This window comes from Macrotis lagotis, chromosome 7 (assembly GCF_037893015.1).
Source record: "Macrotis lagotis isolate mMagLag1 chromosome 7, bilby.v1.9.chrom.fasta, whole genome shotgun sequence".
Lineage (NCBI taxonomy): Eukaryota > Metazoa > Chordata > Mammalia > Peramelemorphia > Peramelidae > Macrotis > Macrotis lagotis.
In genome coordinates this window covers 126,876,253-126,892,227 of record NC_133664.1, presented here as the reverse complement: position 1 = coordinate 126,892,227, position 15,975 = coordinate 126,876,253, and the positions used below count along the sequence as shown (strand labels likewise).

General features: G+C 35.7%; 1 protein-coding gene across 6 annotated transcripts in view; it reads right to left on the bottom strand.

Moving 5' to 3' along the window:
- The window catches only part of POT1 (protection of telomeres 1), a 121,707-nt gene that overhangs the window by 61,668 nt on the left and 44,064 nt on the right, over nt 1-15,975 (bottom strand). For 5 of the 6 annotated variants that reach the window (XM_074193783.1, XM_074193784.1, XM_074193786.1 and 2 more), the window contains one exon: nt 1,791-1,921. In XM_074193783.1, coding sequence (XP_074049884.1) covers nt 1,791-1,921 — 131 coding nt within the window. Of the gene's footprint in view, nt 1-1,790; nt 1,922-3,656; nt 3,725-15,975 lie in introns of those variants that run through there. The other variant, XM_074193789.1, reaches the window with a different exon arrangement.

Genomic DNA, 15,975 nt, shown 5'->3' with positions numbered 1-15,975 from the left:
ATTACTATGTGTTTTTTACCTGGTCTTACCACCTAAAATTTCTTTTCTCTATAATGCAAAACACTATCCTTCTGCTCAAAATTCTCTTGAGTTCCTTTAACAAAATTACAGGATAAACTCCTTAGGCATTCAAAGTCTTTTGCAATATATTACAATCTACATTTTCAGTCTTACCTTTAATTACTCACCTTCACTGCCTTATTACATGTTCTAAAGAGACTTACATTATCTATCTAGACTACTTGCTATATTCCAGAAATGTCCTCTACCTCTTAGTTATGGGCTTTAGTTTTCATACCCCATTTCAACCTGGAATGCCTTTTCTCCTTATCTCTACTGACAACTGAAAATCATCCTTCAATGTCCCAAATTCATTGTTAACAGCTCAATGATTATCTCAATCAGGAATGACATATTACATTCCAGATCTCAAAGAACACTGAGTACTTCTATTCTACATCCATGGTCCAGTTTTACTTAAAATTACATTTATCATTTATATTTTTTAAACTTTTTTAACAGACCTTGAAGAAAGTTTTATGAAGGAAAATAATTATTGTGTTGTGAATTCTTTGGGAGAAATGAAAATTTTCCATCTCCTTTTCAAGGAGTTCAGCATCTGGTTTAGCATCATCTTCTCCCCAACTCTTGCTCTTAACAAGGCAGGAGTTAAGAGGACTTAAAGTATGAGGACATATTAATATTCAAGTAGACATTTCCTCAAGCTTTCTAAACTCCCATTTTCTTAACCTCAAGTGCTATGACCTATTCTTTCACTCTCACCTTAGGTATACAGAGAGACAGTCACATGCTAAGTCATCAATATCCATAAGTGTTCCCTATTTGACTTTCCTATAATTCTCGACCTATCTCTCAAGCCTCCTATACCTGTTCATCTTCACTGAGACCTCTAACCTCTCATCCCTCAATATCTTCTCAATCTATGTTGTTTTAATTTCACTTTCTACTATGTCCAATCTTAACCTAATAGGTTTAATGTCTATAACTTTCATTTCAACTCCATACCTTCTTCAGCTCTTGAATTACTTATCCTTTTGCCGTATCACTGTTTGTCACCTGCAAAACTTTAGTTTTAGATTACTCCCACCATCTGCCTCTTCTGTTCCTACTCATGAGCTGAATGCAACTGGAGGATGCCTCATAATCATGTTGAATGGGTACATTTTAAGTTCATGTTATTTGACCTCAATTAGAATTATCATTGTGACAAGAAAATACATTAATTCCTCCCTAATTTCTTAACACCCCAAGAAATTAAAGGAAAACCAAAACTAAAAATTAAAAGAAAAGTGGGATTTCAAAATGTTTTGATCAGTTTGATGAATTTCAGAGGAGGAAAATAATGAATTCGTATTTAGACATGTTGGCATATTGAAAATAAGCTGAGGACATTCAGGGTGAATTATAATGGTAACTATTGATCCAGCACTGAGTTACTGAATATATTCATCTGTAAGTTATGTAGTTAAAGATATAGTATATATAAAATCATAACATATATATATATGTATTAATTTCCTTCATTAGAATCTAGGTTATGAATAGGAATTACTTCATTCTTTTACTTTATCCTCAGCATCTAGCATAGTCTGTGGCCCACTGCAGCAATACTTGTTGACTAAATGATTTTATTTCTTTAATATTTTATCTACATTGTTTATTCTAGTTTTAGGTATACACTTAATAATATAATTAGCATTTATTGGATTTGGCAAACAATAGATACAGATCTATAATTGATATTATGCATCATGAAATAAAAATTGTACCTTCAATCTGTGAAAACGAACAATGTCTCCAATTTTGTAGATCACTGGAAGTGTGTCAAGATTTACACTAAAAAGCATACAGGTTAACTTGGCATTGGACTGGTCCATAAGAATTACTACTGAACAATAATCTGAAAAATATAAAATTATAAAATTAATGCAATTTGACTTTCATTATCACAAGAAAGCTTAAAAAACAAAAAAAATGTATAAACTCAAAGACCCTAGCCTTTGGGATAAGAACTCACTATCTGGGGTGGCTAGGTGGCACAACGGATAGAGCACCAGCCCTGGAGTCAGGAATACCTGAGTTCAAATCCGGCCTCAAACACCTAATAAATACCTAGCTGTGTGGCCTTGGACAAACCACTTAACCCCATTGTCTTGGCCCCCCCCCCCAAATAAAAAGAACTCACTATCTGACAAAAACTGCAGGGAAAACTAGAAAACAGCAGGGTGCAAACTAGGTTATAGACCAACTTCACAAACTATATACCAAGATAATATCAACATGCATAGGGTGACACATAAGCAAATTACAAGAGCAAGAAATAGTCTACCTCTCAGATCTATAGAGAAGGGAAGAATTCATAAGCAAACCAAGAGATGGAGAGCATTGTGAATTGTAAAATTAATAATTTTGATTAAATTATTATTTAATTAAAAAGTTTTTATACAAACAACACCAATGTAACCAATATTAGAAGGAAAGCAGAAAGCTGGGAAACAGTCTATAGGAAGTGTCTCTAATAAAGGTCTCATTTCTCAAAGAAAAAGAAAAATTAGTCTAATGTATTATAAGACAAGTCATTTCCCAGCTGAGAAATAGTGGAAGGATATGAGCAGGCAGTGTTCAGATAAAGAAATCAAAGCTATCTAAAGACATTAAGTACACCTTTATTTTTTATTTTTTTAGGTTTTTGCAAGGCAATGGGGTTAAGTGGCTTGCCCAAGGCCACACAACTGGGTAAGTACTAAGTGTCTGAGGCCGCATTTGAACTCAGGTACTACTGACTCCAGGGCCGGTGCTCTATCCACTGTGCCACCTAGCTGCCCCCCCAAATCACCTTTAAATAGAGAAATGGAAATTTAAACAATCCTGAGGAACCATCTCACACCTATCAGGTTGACTAAAATGGCAAAAAAATAAAAATGATAAATATTGGAGAGGATGCGAGAAAATTAGGAAACTAGTATTGGCAGGGTTATGAACTAATAAAACCATTACAGAGAACAATTTGGAACTGTGACCTAAGGAAAACTCAATTATGCATACCATTTGATCTTGCAATACCCCTATTAGCTTTGTACCCCAAAGGGATCATAAAAAAGGGAAAAAAAATTTTCATGTGCAAAAATATTTATAGCAGTTTTCAATTGGGAAATGGCCAAACAAGTTGTAGCATATGAATGTAATGAACACTAATGTGCAATAAAAATGATGAACAGGAAGATTTAAGAAAAATCTGTAAAGACCTGTACAAACTGATGCAAAGTGAAATGAGCAGAACCAAGAAAACAATGTACCCAGTATCAGCAACTCTGTGTGATGATCAACTATGAATGACAGCTCTTCTCAGAAACACAATGTTCCAAGACAAATACAAAGAACTCATCAAGGAAAATGCTATTCACATCCAAATAAAGAACTTAGGTACTCTGAATGCATATCAATGCATACTTTTTTCACATTCTTTATTAAATTTTCCCCCCATTTGATATTTCTTTCACAACTGTGACTAACATGGAAATATGTTTTACATACTAGTAATTGTATAAGGGGCAACTAGGTGGCACAGTGGAGAGAGCACTGGCCTTGGAGTCAAAACAGGAGTTCCAACTCAGCCTCGGATAACTGACACTTACTAGCTGTATGGCCTTGGGTAAGTCACCCAACTCTGAATGCCTCACATCCAATGCCATCTCCAGTCATCCTGATTCATACTTGGCCATGGACACCAGGTGACTCTGGAGGAGAAAGTGAAGTTGGTAACTCAGAACAGCACCCCCTCATCCAAATCCAATTCATGTGATTCTCATGGCATCACCTCTCTGATGTCATAGTCGTCTTTGAGAACAAAGTACAAACATCAATATGTATAAACTATATGAAATTGCCTATCATCTTAGGAAGAGAGGTGGGGAGGGAGGGATTTAGAAAAAAATTGGAAATCTTGTAAAAATGAATGCTAAAAATTGTCTTGACAATTGGGGGAAAATAAAATAATATTAAAAATAAGGTATGCATAGTGGGGATAAGATATTAACTTGAGTACTGAAAGGAATACAGTTCCTAAAACTAGATGTTAAATGTAAAAGATATACATGTAACGCTATTCTTTTGAAAGGGATTTCAAAGAAGGGATAATGTCATTTAGTATAGCCTTATATTTCAACTTTGTCTTATGACTCTACTAACCTAACAAAACTCAGGATAATCAAATAATCAATCTAATGACAATTATTAAACACCTATTGTGTGCAAGCACTCATCAGCTGCTCATGATACAAATACAAAATGAAATAGCTCCTGTCATCAAGAAACTTATATGTTGTCATGGACAAAAAAAAAAAGATTATCTTCAGTAAAGTTAAAATATTTCCATATCTGTTAAGTTCCTGCTGTGTGTAAAGAATGTTAAGAAGAACAAATCAATTCCTTCTCTCAAGAAGCCTCCATTCTAATGTTTGAAAATAATTTGAAATGAAAAGGAATACAATTATATCATGCATAACATGAATGCCAGAAGGAAAGAATCCATCAATTTCTGGTCCCACTTTTTAATATAATGACATTTTTAATTAATCTCAGGTGAAAAGTTTTCATATAGAGCAGACATTAATAGACAGCTGCTGAAAGAATGAATCTAGTAACAAAGTCAGGAGACATTAAAGTACATTAATTAAGGAGGCTCTTGTACATCCTGTAGAGAGAGATTCAGTTAGACTCTTTTTTGTCATGTCTTTCATTAGAAATATTACTTGAGTGCTCATGGAAGCCAAGAGATACATGAAACTAGCTTTTTACCTTGAATATAATTAAAGGTGCTACATATGCAAGACTTGCTTAATTTTGTAGGTATCTCAGTTGAAGTCTAAATATAATTCTGTTTCTTCCTTACTGAAACTTTTCTTTTCCTACTACATATAGCAATGTTCCTCCAAGACAATTTTTCTGACTCACTATCATGTCTTTCCTTTTTCTTTAATTTGCTCAATTCTTTTTGAGCAAATTAGTCAGAATTCAAAATTTCAATAGATCACAACCTTTTCATCCTCTTGCAAATCTTGTCCATATTTTTTTTTCAAAAATATAACAAGATGGAAGTCTTCCTCTTACTTCACAGAGTCAAAAACATAAATTTATTGGGCAATGGACAAAAATCAACATTATTTATAATATGAGCAAATAAATTAGCATTTCTAATTGGTCTATAAAATTACCTGAATTCTTTAGCACCCTTTATTCCCTTTCTTTTTTTGCAGGGGGGAGCAAATAAATTTGTAAACATTTAAAATTTTCATTATATAGAGTCCTAGGGGAGTGCATATTATTTTGATATTGCTACAAAAGTTACAAAAACATTCATCCTTATCTTGCCGGCACAGTTGTTGCTGATCTCATTGAACAAAAAAACATGATAGAAAGGAGTTTCAAACTTTCTCATCACAGTATTACTCAGCTCCATCTCCCTTTGAGAAAGTGGAGTCTTAGGGAGATTTGCTTAGCCAGGGAGGTATGATAAAACAGTAAGGCCCAAAATGAATATTTGACCTTAAGTTAGGTGATTGTTGAATTGAGAAATTCAATAAGTTTCTTTATCCCAAAAACAAAACCACGGTCATGGTTAATATTTCACAAAATGAACCATACTGAAGTTTCTCTGTGTTTGGGGCTCTTTATGGAGAAACAATTTATATAAGATACTACCTCATGATGAAATTTTTGAGAAATCTGTAACTAAGTTTCCCTAAATGAAGAGAAACTTAGATTACAAGCTAATTTTTATATCACAAAAAATGTTATAGAAAGGATATAGTGGGAATGTCTGGGGCATACCCATGGTGGCACAGATAAGAAGCTCCTGGAGAGCTTTTCCCAAAGCAGTTTTAAATGAAGCTTTTTCAAACAGAACTTAAAGCCAGAGATCCTGCACACACACAAAAAGAGTGAAACAAATTCTCAACTCAAGATATCCTACAGGAACTTCAGTTAAGATCTGTTTCTTTTGGGTAAATGGGAAGTACAGCCCAGTGTAGGCAGGAGGGCTGGAAAGCCAGTGGGAGGCTCTTAGCCTTCAGGTCAAGGCTCAGAAAGTCAGCAGGGCAGCAGGGCAGCAAGCCAACATGAGGGTCCCAACCGCAGCTGGTGCAACAGACAAGACTGGGTTGGGCACCCCAATGCTGGAAACAAACCACTGCACAGGAAACATCCCAGTCCCAGCACAAAATGCTTGGGATTATATTTCCTATACCCAACTAACAAAATGCAAAATGAGCAAAAACTGGAAAAATCAGTAACCATAAAAAGTTACTACTGTGCTAGAGACAATAAAGATGCCATCTCAGAAAAGGAAAGTAGTGACAAAATGAAGCCTCAAAGCAGTTTATGAACTGGCCTCAAGTCCAAAAGCTCAAAAAGGAATTTAAAAACCAAAGAAAAGATGACTAGGAAAGATGGAGAAAAGAAATGAGAGCCATGAAGAAGCATGAAAAATTAACTGAAAAAAATCAACTCCTTTAAAAAGTAAAATGAATCGGGGGCATGAAGGCAGCATTCCCCAACAACTCCGACCCCCTCCAAACCCCCCAAAAACAAACAAATGAGGGCTCTAGCCAAAATTTAGAGGGGCAGAACCCACAGAATGACTGAGTGATACATTTTCCCCACTCCAAGATAACTTAGAAACTCTATGGGAAAGGTGTGCTTCACCAGGACCTGTGGTTGGAAAAAAAGCTGCTGCCCAGCCCAGCTCAGCTCAGTTCAGCAAAGTGCAGAGCAGCCCAGCCCAGAGGTCACTCACAACAGCCTGAAGGGGTGGTGAGAGAACTCTGCTGCATGTGGGTGAGTGCTGACTGAGGAGCACCTGCCACAGAACCTACAGAGAGAATCTGGAGAAAGCGGCCTGCACCCCCAGAAACAGTAAGGGAAGTCTGCAGAGATTTCTCTGCTCTCCCTGGGGTAGGACTGTGCTGTTTGCCTACACTCACATATTGCAGTTTGGGTTTCCATACTAAGATAGATGGATCCTGCCTTATAGCCCCAGGGCAGAGGGCAGTGCTGCAGTCATCTACATATCAAAGCACAGGCTGGAGAGCATAAGACCTTGGAGGTGCAGTGCCCCCCCCCCAAAAAACCCCAAAGCCATGGAAGTGCTCTAAATTAGCCATGGCCTGAGGAAATGAGTAAACAACAGAAAAAGAAGGATCTGACCATAGAGAATTACTTCAGTCCTATGGAAGATCAAAACACATACTCAGATGATGACAAAATCAAGGCTTCTGTATACAAAACCTCCAAGAGAAATAGAAAATGGGCTCAGACTGGATGAGCTCAAAAAAGACTTTGAAAAGCAATTAATGGAGGTGGAGGAAAAATTGGGAGGAGAAATGAGAGCAATGCAGAAAAATCATGAAAACCAAATCAAAAGCTTGGTGAAAGAAATACCAAAAAATACTGAAGAAAATAATATGTTAAAAACCAGTTTAGGCCTAATGGAAAAAGCAAAACAAAAAGCAAATGAGGAGAAGAATGCCTTAAAAAGTAGAATTGGCCAGCTGGAAAAGGAGATAAAAAAGCTCTCTGAAGAAAATAACCCCTTCAAATGCAAAATGGAACTAAAGGAAGCTGATGACTTTGCAAGAAATCAGGAAGAAATAAAACCTCTTCTAAAAAAGCCAAAAATTAGAAGAAAATGTGAAATATCTCATTGGAAAAACAACTGACCTTGAAAACAGATCCAGAAGAAATAATTTGAAAATTATTGGACTATCTGAAAACCACAGCCAGGAGAAGAGCCTAGACTTATTTTTTCAAGAAATAATATAGCAAAATTGTCCTTGAGATCCTAGAAGCTGAGGGTAAAATAGAAATTGAGAGAATTCACTGGTCACCCCCTGAAAGGGATCACAAAAGAAAAACTTCCAGGAATATTATAGCCAAATTCCAAAACTCTCAAATCAAAGAGAAAAATTCTAAAAGCTGCCAGAAACAGACAATTCAACTATCGAGGCTCCATAGGCAGGATTACACAGGATCTGGCAACATCTACATTAAGGGCTCATAGGGATTGGAATATGATATTCCAGAAGGCAAAAGATCTTCGTTTACAACCAAGAATCAACTACCCAGCAAAACTGAACATCCTCTTTCGGGGGAAAAGATGGATTTTCAATGAAACAGGGCACTTTCAAACTTTCCTAAAGAGACAACCAGAGCTGAACAAAAAGTTTGATCTCCAAGTACAGGCCTCTGGTGAACCATAGAGATAGTGGAAGAGAGGGACTAACTATGAGGAACTTGATGATGCTGAACTGTTTGTATTCCTGCACGGGAAGAAGATATTGATAACTCATATGAACTTTCTCATTTATTAAGAACTGTTAGAAGGAGCATATATAGACAAGACATAGGAAGGAGCAGAATTTAATGGCATGATGTGGTAAAGGGATGGAGTCAATGGGTGATGGGAGAAAGTACTGGGAAGAAGGGAAAGGAGATGATGAAGCTGAGAGAGTTCACATGAGAGTCAAAAAAAAAAGCTTTTTTTCAGTGGAGTGGAGGGGGAAAGCAAGGGAGAATGTGTGAGCCTTCATTCTCATCAGAAATGGCTCAGGGAGGAAATGACATACACACTTAATGGGGTGAGGAAATCTGTCTTGCCCTAGAGAAGGATGAGAGGAAAGGGACAGGATGAGGGGTAATGGGGGAGGGAAGGGGCAAATAGGTGATAGAAGAGAAGGAAGATCAAGGGAGGGGGCACTCAGCTGCAACACAATTTTGGACAGGGCCAGGATGAAAGGAGAGAGAGAATAGAATAAATGAGAGTGGGAAGAAATAGAGTGGAGGTACAGTTAGTAATAGCAAGTGAGGGGAAAAATATTGAAGCAACTTCTCTGGTGGACTTATAGTAAAGAAAGCAACTCACCCCAGAGACAGAGCCATTGGAACCTGAACACAGACTGAAGTACAATTTTTTTTTCTCCCTCTCTATTCTCGAGGTTTCCCATCTTCTTGGGGGGGGGGGGATTATGTTTATTCTTATGTTTACTCTTATAACATTCAATTTACATCAATGTAATTCAATTTACATCAATGTACGACATGGAAATAATATAGAGACTGTCAGCTTTCAGGGGGGGGAGGGAGAAAGGGGGCAAAACTGCAGAATTCAGAGTCTTGCAAAAAATGATGGGTACATATTACTATTGTATATAATTGGAAAACAAATAAAATGTTTAAAAATTAAAAAAAAAAAGAAAATGCCATCCATATCCAGAGAAAAACTATGGAGTCTGAATATAGAGTAAATCATCCTCTACTCACTTTAAAAAAAAAATGTCAAGGCCAAGATACAAGATAGGGAAGGTATTACCCCTGATCAACAAAGACTGATTGTTGCTGGCAAGCAACTGGAAGATGGACATACTTTGTCTGGCTACAACATTCAGGAGTCTACCCTTCATCTTGTTCTGAGGCTTCGGGGTGGTGCCAAGAAGAGAAAGAAGAAGTCTTACACCACTCCCAAAAAGAACAAACATAAGAGAAAGAAGGTTAAACTTGTTGTTCTGAAGTACTATAAGGTTGATGAGAATGACAAGATTAGCTGCCTTCCAGGGGAGTGCCCTTCTGATGAATGTGGTGCTGGAGTCTTTATGGCTAGCCATTTTGACAGACATTACTATGGCAAGTGTTGTCTAACCTACTGCTTCAACAAGCCAGAAGACATATAAATGTGTATATGTTAATAAAGAATTCAACTATTAAAAAAAAAAAGCAAAATGAATCAACTAGAAAAGGAAACACATGCTAAGGGAAATAAATAAAATCTTAAACATTGGAATTGGAAAAATGAAAATGAATGACTCTGTGAGACACCAAAGAAGAATTATTTGTTTACCTGAAAGACTCGATCAAAAAAAGGGCCTGGAAAATAGCTTTCAGAAAATGATCATGGAAAACTGCCCTAATATACTGTAACAAGAAAACAAAATAGTCCTTGAAAGAATCGGCCCATCACCTCCAGAAAGAGATTTCAGAATAAAAACTCCAAGTAATATTGCAGCTAAACTTTAGAATAAGCTAAAGACAAATACTGTAAGCAGCCAAAATGAAGAAATTTAAATACCAAGGAACCATAGATTCCAAGTCAGCATTATGAAGGATTTATCAGCTTCAAAATTGAAGAATAGGAGGGTCTGGAAAATAATATTCCAGAGGAAAGGAGCTTGGATTACAACCAAAAAACAACTGCCCTACAAAATTCAGCATATTTTTTAAAAGGAAAAGATGGACTTTCAAAGAAATAGATGAATTTCAAAATTTTCTGATAAAAAGACCAGAACTGAAGAGATGATTTGATCTTCAAAAAACAAAACTCAAGAGATGCATAAAAAAGTAAATGGAAAAGGGAAAAAATGCTAGTCAATAATATGAAACTGAATACAACCCTACAAGAAAATATTTGTGATTCTTGAGAATTGTATTTCTCTTAGGATAGTTAAAAGAAACATACTTAGAGAGAGAGCATGGATATAGATTGATCATGAAAGTGATGATGCTTTAGCTGATACTTTAGCTCATGAGGTTAAGTTTGATATAGTTGGACGGAGTATACTTAGAGGGTATGAAAATGAATAGATTATAAAACAATTGTGCTTTACTTGATCCTTTAGCTAAGGAGGGTTGTGTTTTACATACTTGAAGCTAAAAGTACATTTTCTATTTTTAGTTATTAATATGAACATTTCTTATCCTATTTCCTAAAAAAACCAATCTAATATGATCAGAGTAATATCTATCATCAAGGAGTATTCAAATCTAAAGATCTTACCCATGATAGAGAAGTCAAGCCATTCTGGAAAATGATATGTATCTACATGAGCAGTTTAAGAAGTGTCTGGTTCTAATTAGATTTTCAGTATCTATTTGCTGCTTTCTTTCTGTCTAAAAATATGTTTATATCTTCCCCATTCTTAAAAATCCTCACTTGATCTGACTATCCTCATTAGCTATCATATTCTTATCTTTTCTCCCTTTAGAAGTAAACTTCTTGAAAAAGTCATCTACAATCTGTGCTTCCACTTCTATATTCACTCTTTCCAAAGTCCTTTGCAGTTTGACTTAAGACTTCATCAAACTGAAACTGCTTTCTCCAGTGAATTAAATTTGTAAACCAAGGTTCTACTGTTCTATTTTTCTCTAATCATTCCCCCAAAGAGAGATTAAATTATCTTCTAAATGTGCTTTGGAGAACAGATCTGACTTAGCTCAAGAATATTCAGTATCTCTTTACTACCCCAAGATAAAATTCTTCAATTTGGCATTTAAAGCTCCTTACAATACCTTTGTAGGTCCATTTCATAGTAATATACTCTATGTTTCGGATCAATTATTGTTTTCTGTTTCTAGAATGTAATACTCTCTCTTCTGCCTCCCTAATCTTCTCTGGAATATGCTTCCTCTCCTCACATATTCACATCCTTTCACCATTCACAATCCTTTTCAAATGTATCATAAATAACTTAATTTTAGTGGATCATTTTTATGGTCCAGTCAAACTGATCTGCTATTAGAAAGACCAATGGAACCATAAGACAAAGGTCTTTAAGAAAGCTGGACTGTTCATATAGACTGATTTCCAACCCCCATATAGGATCACTTTAGTTTTTAAGTACATATCAAGTTCAAGCTTTTACATGTGATTTTTATAGTCCTGACTCTATTCCTTATACAACACTGATTCTAAATTCTTAACTATACTAATAACTAACTTAACTAGGTAAAGCGAATTATATAACTTTAACTAGTTCTGAATATTGTAAAAATAATATAGCCTTGCTAGATTAATAGCTCAGGTTTGAATCATTTTCTGACTTCTCAGCACAGAACATCATAAACATAGCAGGACTTGATAAATGGTTTTTCAATGTATTGTTTCAGCAGTCATATGAAGAAACAAAAATTTAGTTGCAATCAGATATTCTCTCTCTGTTTCCTAATTTTTTCTTAAGGGGGAAAAAAAGCAACTATTATTATTAAAGAGAACATACAGCTGGGGCAGCTAGGTGGCGCAGTGGATAGAGTACTGGCCTTGGAGTCAGGAGTACCTGAGTTCAAATTCGACCTCAGACACTTAATAATAACTTATCCCTGTGGCCTTGGGCAAGCCACTTAACCCCATTGCCTTGCAAAAACTAAACAAAAAAAAGAGAGAGAGGAGAGACAGAGAGAGAGAGAGAGAATGAGAACATACAGTTCCTGGAGAAGATGCAGCTGAGATGAGCAGTGTTTGTTCCACTTTTTTACAAAATAGAAAAACAAGCAGTAGTTATTTTAATTGAGACTACTTGCTCTCCTCTAATAACTATTTCTCATTAAAACCTGGCCTCTAGCTACTCATGCTTGCCCAACTATGAGAGTTAACTTCTTGAACTGTTTCCCCAAGACTTTTTCTGATATAAGCTGCAGCAAAATCCTAGTTTTGATATGTATTATCCTACTTGGTATTTCTTTTATAGTTTAAAAATCATTAGTGTTTTAGTTTTTCAGGATTTGGGGCCTCAGAGAGCCCTTTTAGGCACAGCTTTGGCAAGAGAAAACTGTAAACTATTTAGCTCTCAAAATCTGAGAAGCAAGAAACTACACTTATGCTACCTTTCTGAGAATCTGAACATTCCCCTGAAGATATCAAGTTATGATTAGATGCCTATGTTAATACTTCAGTTAATTTACCTGGTTAAAAACAAAACAATAATTAAAATATTTTAATATATTAAAGAACAACTTTGTACACAGGGATTCTGACATTTCCAGTTTTTCAACTTTTTCCTTCTAATTAGAACAGAAAAAAAAAATTTAAGGAAAATCCCAAAAGGTCTTATTTTGCCTTCAGACTGGTCTAAGTCAAAGGTATTTTCTTGCAAAGGTTATTTTCCTACTTATAATTTTTCACTTTAGGTAGAAAGCTGCTTTTATATGGTACCAGACAATGTCACTCCCATTTCATTCTGAGTGAGATATTCCCTCTTAAGAGTTAATGTTCCCTTGCACGCAAAGGGCAACAAAAATGTGCATACCCTTTGATCCAGCAATACTACTACTGAGTCTATACCCTGAAGAGATGATGAAAAAGAGTAAAAACATCACTTGTACAAAAATATTCATAGCAGCCCTGTTTGTGGTAGCAAAGAATTGGAAATTAAGTAAATGTCCTTCAATTGGGGAATGGCTTAACAAATTGTGGTATATGTATGTCATGGAACACTATTGTTCCATTAGAAACCAGGAGGGATGGGAATTCAGGGAAGCCTGGAGGGATTTGCATGAACTGATGCTGAGTGAGATGAGCAGAACCAGAAGAACATTGTACACGCCAACAGCAACATGGGGGTGATGGAGTTTGCTCATTTCATCAGCATAACAATCAGGGGCAAATTTGGGCTATCTGCAATGGAGAATATCATCTGTATCCAGAGAAAGAATTGCGGAGTTTAAACGAAAGCTAAAGACTATTACCTTTAACTTGGGGGGGGGGGGGGGATCTGTTATCTTTTTTATATAATTTTGCTATCTCTTATACTTTATTTTTCTTCCTTAAGGATACGATTTTTCTCTAATCACATTCAACTTAGATCAATGTATACCATGGAAACAACATAAAGACTAACACAGACTGCCTTCTGTGGGGGGGAGGGGGGAGAAGCAAGATTGGAGGAAAATTGTAAAATTCAAGATAAAATCTTTCTTGAATGACAAAAAAAAGAATCTGTCAAGTGACACATGGGAACTTTTTAGATAAAACTACTAAATACTTTATGTAATGTTAATTGATCCATAAATAAATGATTATCTAAATAAAAAGCAAAGAGTTAATATTCCTAGTGAAGTCCTCTCAGGGTTAAAAATCATTAAAACAAAGACAGACTATTACTCTTAGACTATTCTTAGAAGAAAGAGGGAAAGAGACCTTGCATTCCAAGCCAAGCACCCTCCCAATTCTGTTGGGGGTGGAACTAGTAGACTATTTCCACAGAGACCTTGTATTTTTAGTTAGTCACCTATTTGATGATAAAACTATCTTAACTGGGAGAACAGTTCCAATGAGAAAAACCTTGCATTCCAATGAAGCTTATAAGACTTCTCTTGTTTGATGATAAGTAGATTGTTACTTCAATAAGATAGTTATAATCCTGAAGGTTATTCTCACCATCTGGATGGTGAGGTAATATTTTGTGAAAACCTTTCATTCTTTTCTTTGTTGCTGGGGAAGATTTTCACAAGTAGAATGTAACTCTGAAGACTAACCAATGAGGAAAGATAGGAAGGAGGAGGGGATATATAATAGGCCATATAACCTTGCTTGACTGTCAATTCGGGGCAGCTCCTTGATCCTCACTTACCTTTGTCAGACTTGGGAATGTGCCCTTTTCTTCAGAAAAGCCAAAATAAACTTTTTTTTTTGTTTAGAGGAGTCTCTATAACTTTTTGAATTGATTTTTATCCCACACAATTCTTAATTCCGACAGGCAATATACATTTGAAACTGTCTTTAAACATTCTCTTTTCACCAAGATTCTAACCTCATCTTATTATCTCTGCTTCTTTCTGCTCTATTTTCTTTCTAGAACTCAAATCTCTTTCAAACATTTTTAAACTTCACATCACAAATTTTAGTTCAATTTTATTCAAATTATTTTCTGAAGTGTGAAAATTCATTTATAAATGACAAATGGGAACAATCATTGAAATCATCTTACCACTGTTTAATTTGATAGTGAAATCAAGAAGCATAAAACCCTGAAAGAGGAACAATTTCAGAAGTCAATAGAAAAGTATAATGCCCTCCTACAATATCCTAAAGTGAGAGAACTCACCAAAAAACCCCAACTTTTCAGCAAGGTATCTGGGAGGAATTTCTGGAAAAGGTTTGTTATATGGGTAAAAGGGAAATGTAGTTTAGTATAGGTAGTAGAGTTGGGAAGCCAGAAAAAAGGTTTTTAACCTCAATGTAGCTAAGGTCTCCAGCACAGCTCCACCAGCAGTGAGGGTCCCAACCTCAGCTTGGAGAGAAAGGTTCCTAGCCCTGGGAAGTTGGTGCAGCATTGGGCTACCCTAGCACAGGGAGGAAACTGAGAATACCAAGAAACACCAGAGCAGAAAGTCAGGGACCAGAACCCTGACCCCCAACACAAAGAGTTTGGGACTATACACTTTATACTATAGGAACAGAGTTCAACTGATAAAATGACCAGAAAAACAAAAAAGACCACTAAAAATTGACAGCTGCTATTCTGATAGGGGTATTAAAATGCCATCTCAGATGAGGAAAGCAGTGAAGAATAGCTACATGTGAAGCCTCCAAGGGGTTGATGAACTAGTCTCAATCCCAAAAGACCCTCTTGGAAAAGGTTCAAAAGAATTTTAAAAACAAAAAGAGAGAGGAAGAAGAAAAATGGAGAAAAGAAACGAGTCTGTAGTAGAAGTATGAAAAATTAACCAAAGAAAACAATAATCTCGAAAGTATAACTGACCAGCTGGAAAAGAAAATTAATCAACTGGAAAAGGAAGCAAAATAAACTTAAGAAAATAAAACCTTAAAAATTAGGATTGGTCAAATGGAAATAAAAGACCCTGTGAAACACAAAACTCCATGAAACAAAATCTACATGTTGAAAAAAAGTAAGAAAGAAAATATAAAATACCTCTTAGGAAAAATGACTGACCAGGAAAATAGATCCAGGAAGGATAATTTAAGAGTTATTGTTCTACTTGAAAACCTTGAACAAAAAAAGAGACTGGAAAATAGTTTTTAGGAAATGATCATGCAAAACTTCCCAAACATCCTAGAACAAGAAAACAAAATAGCCCTTGAAAGAACCATCCATCACCTCCAGAAAGAGACCCCAAAATAAAAATTCCAAGCAATATTGTAGTCAAATTTCAGAATTCTCACCTAAAGTACAA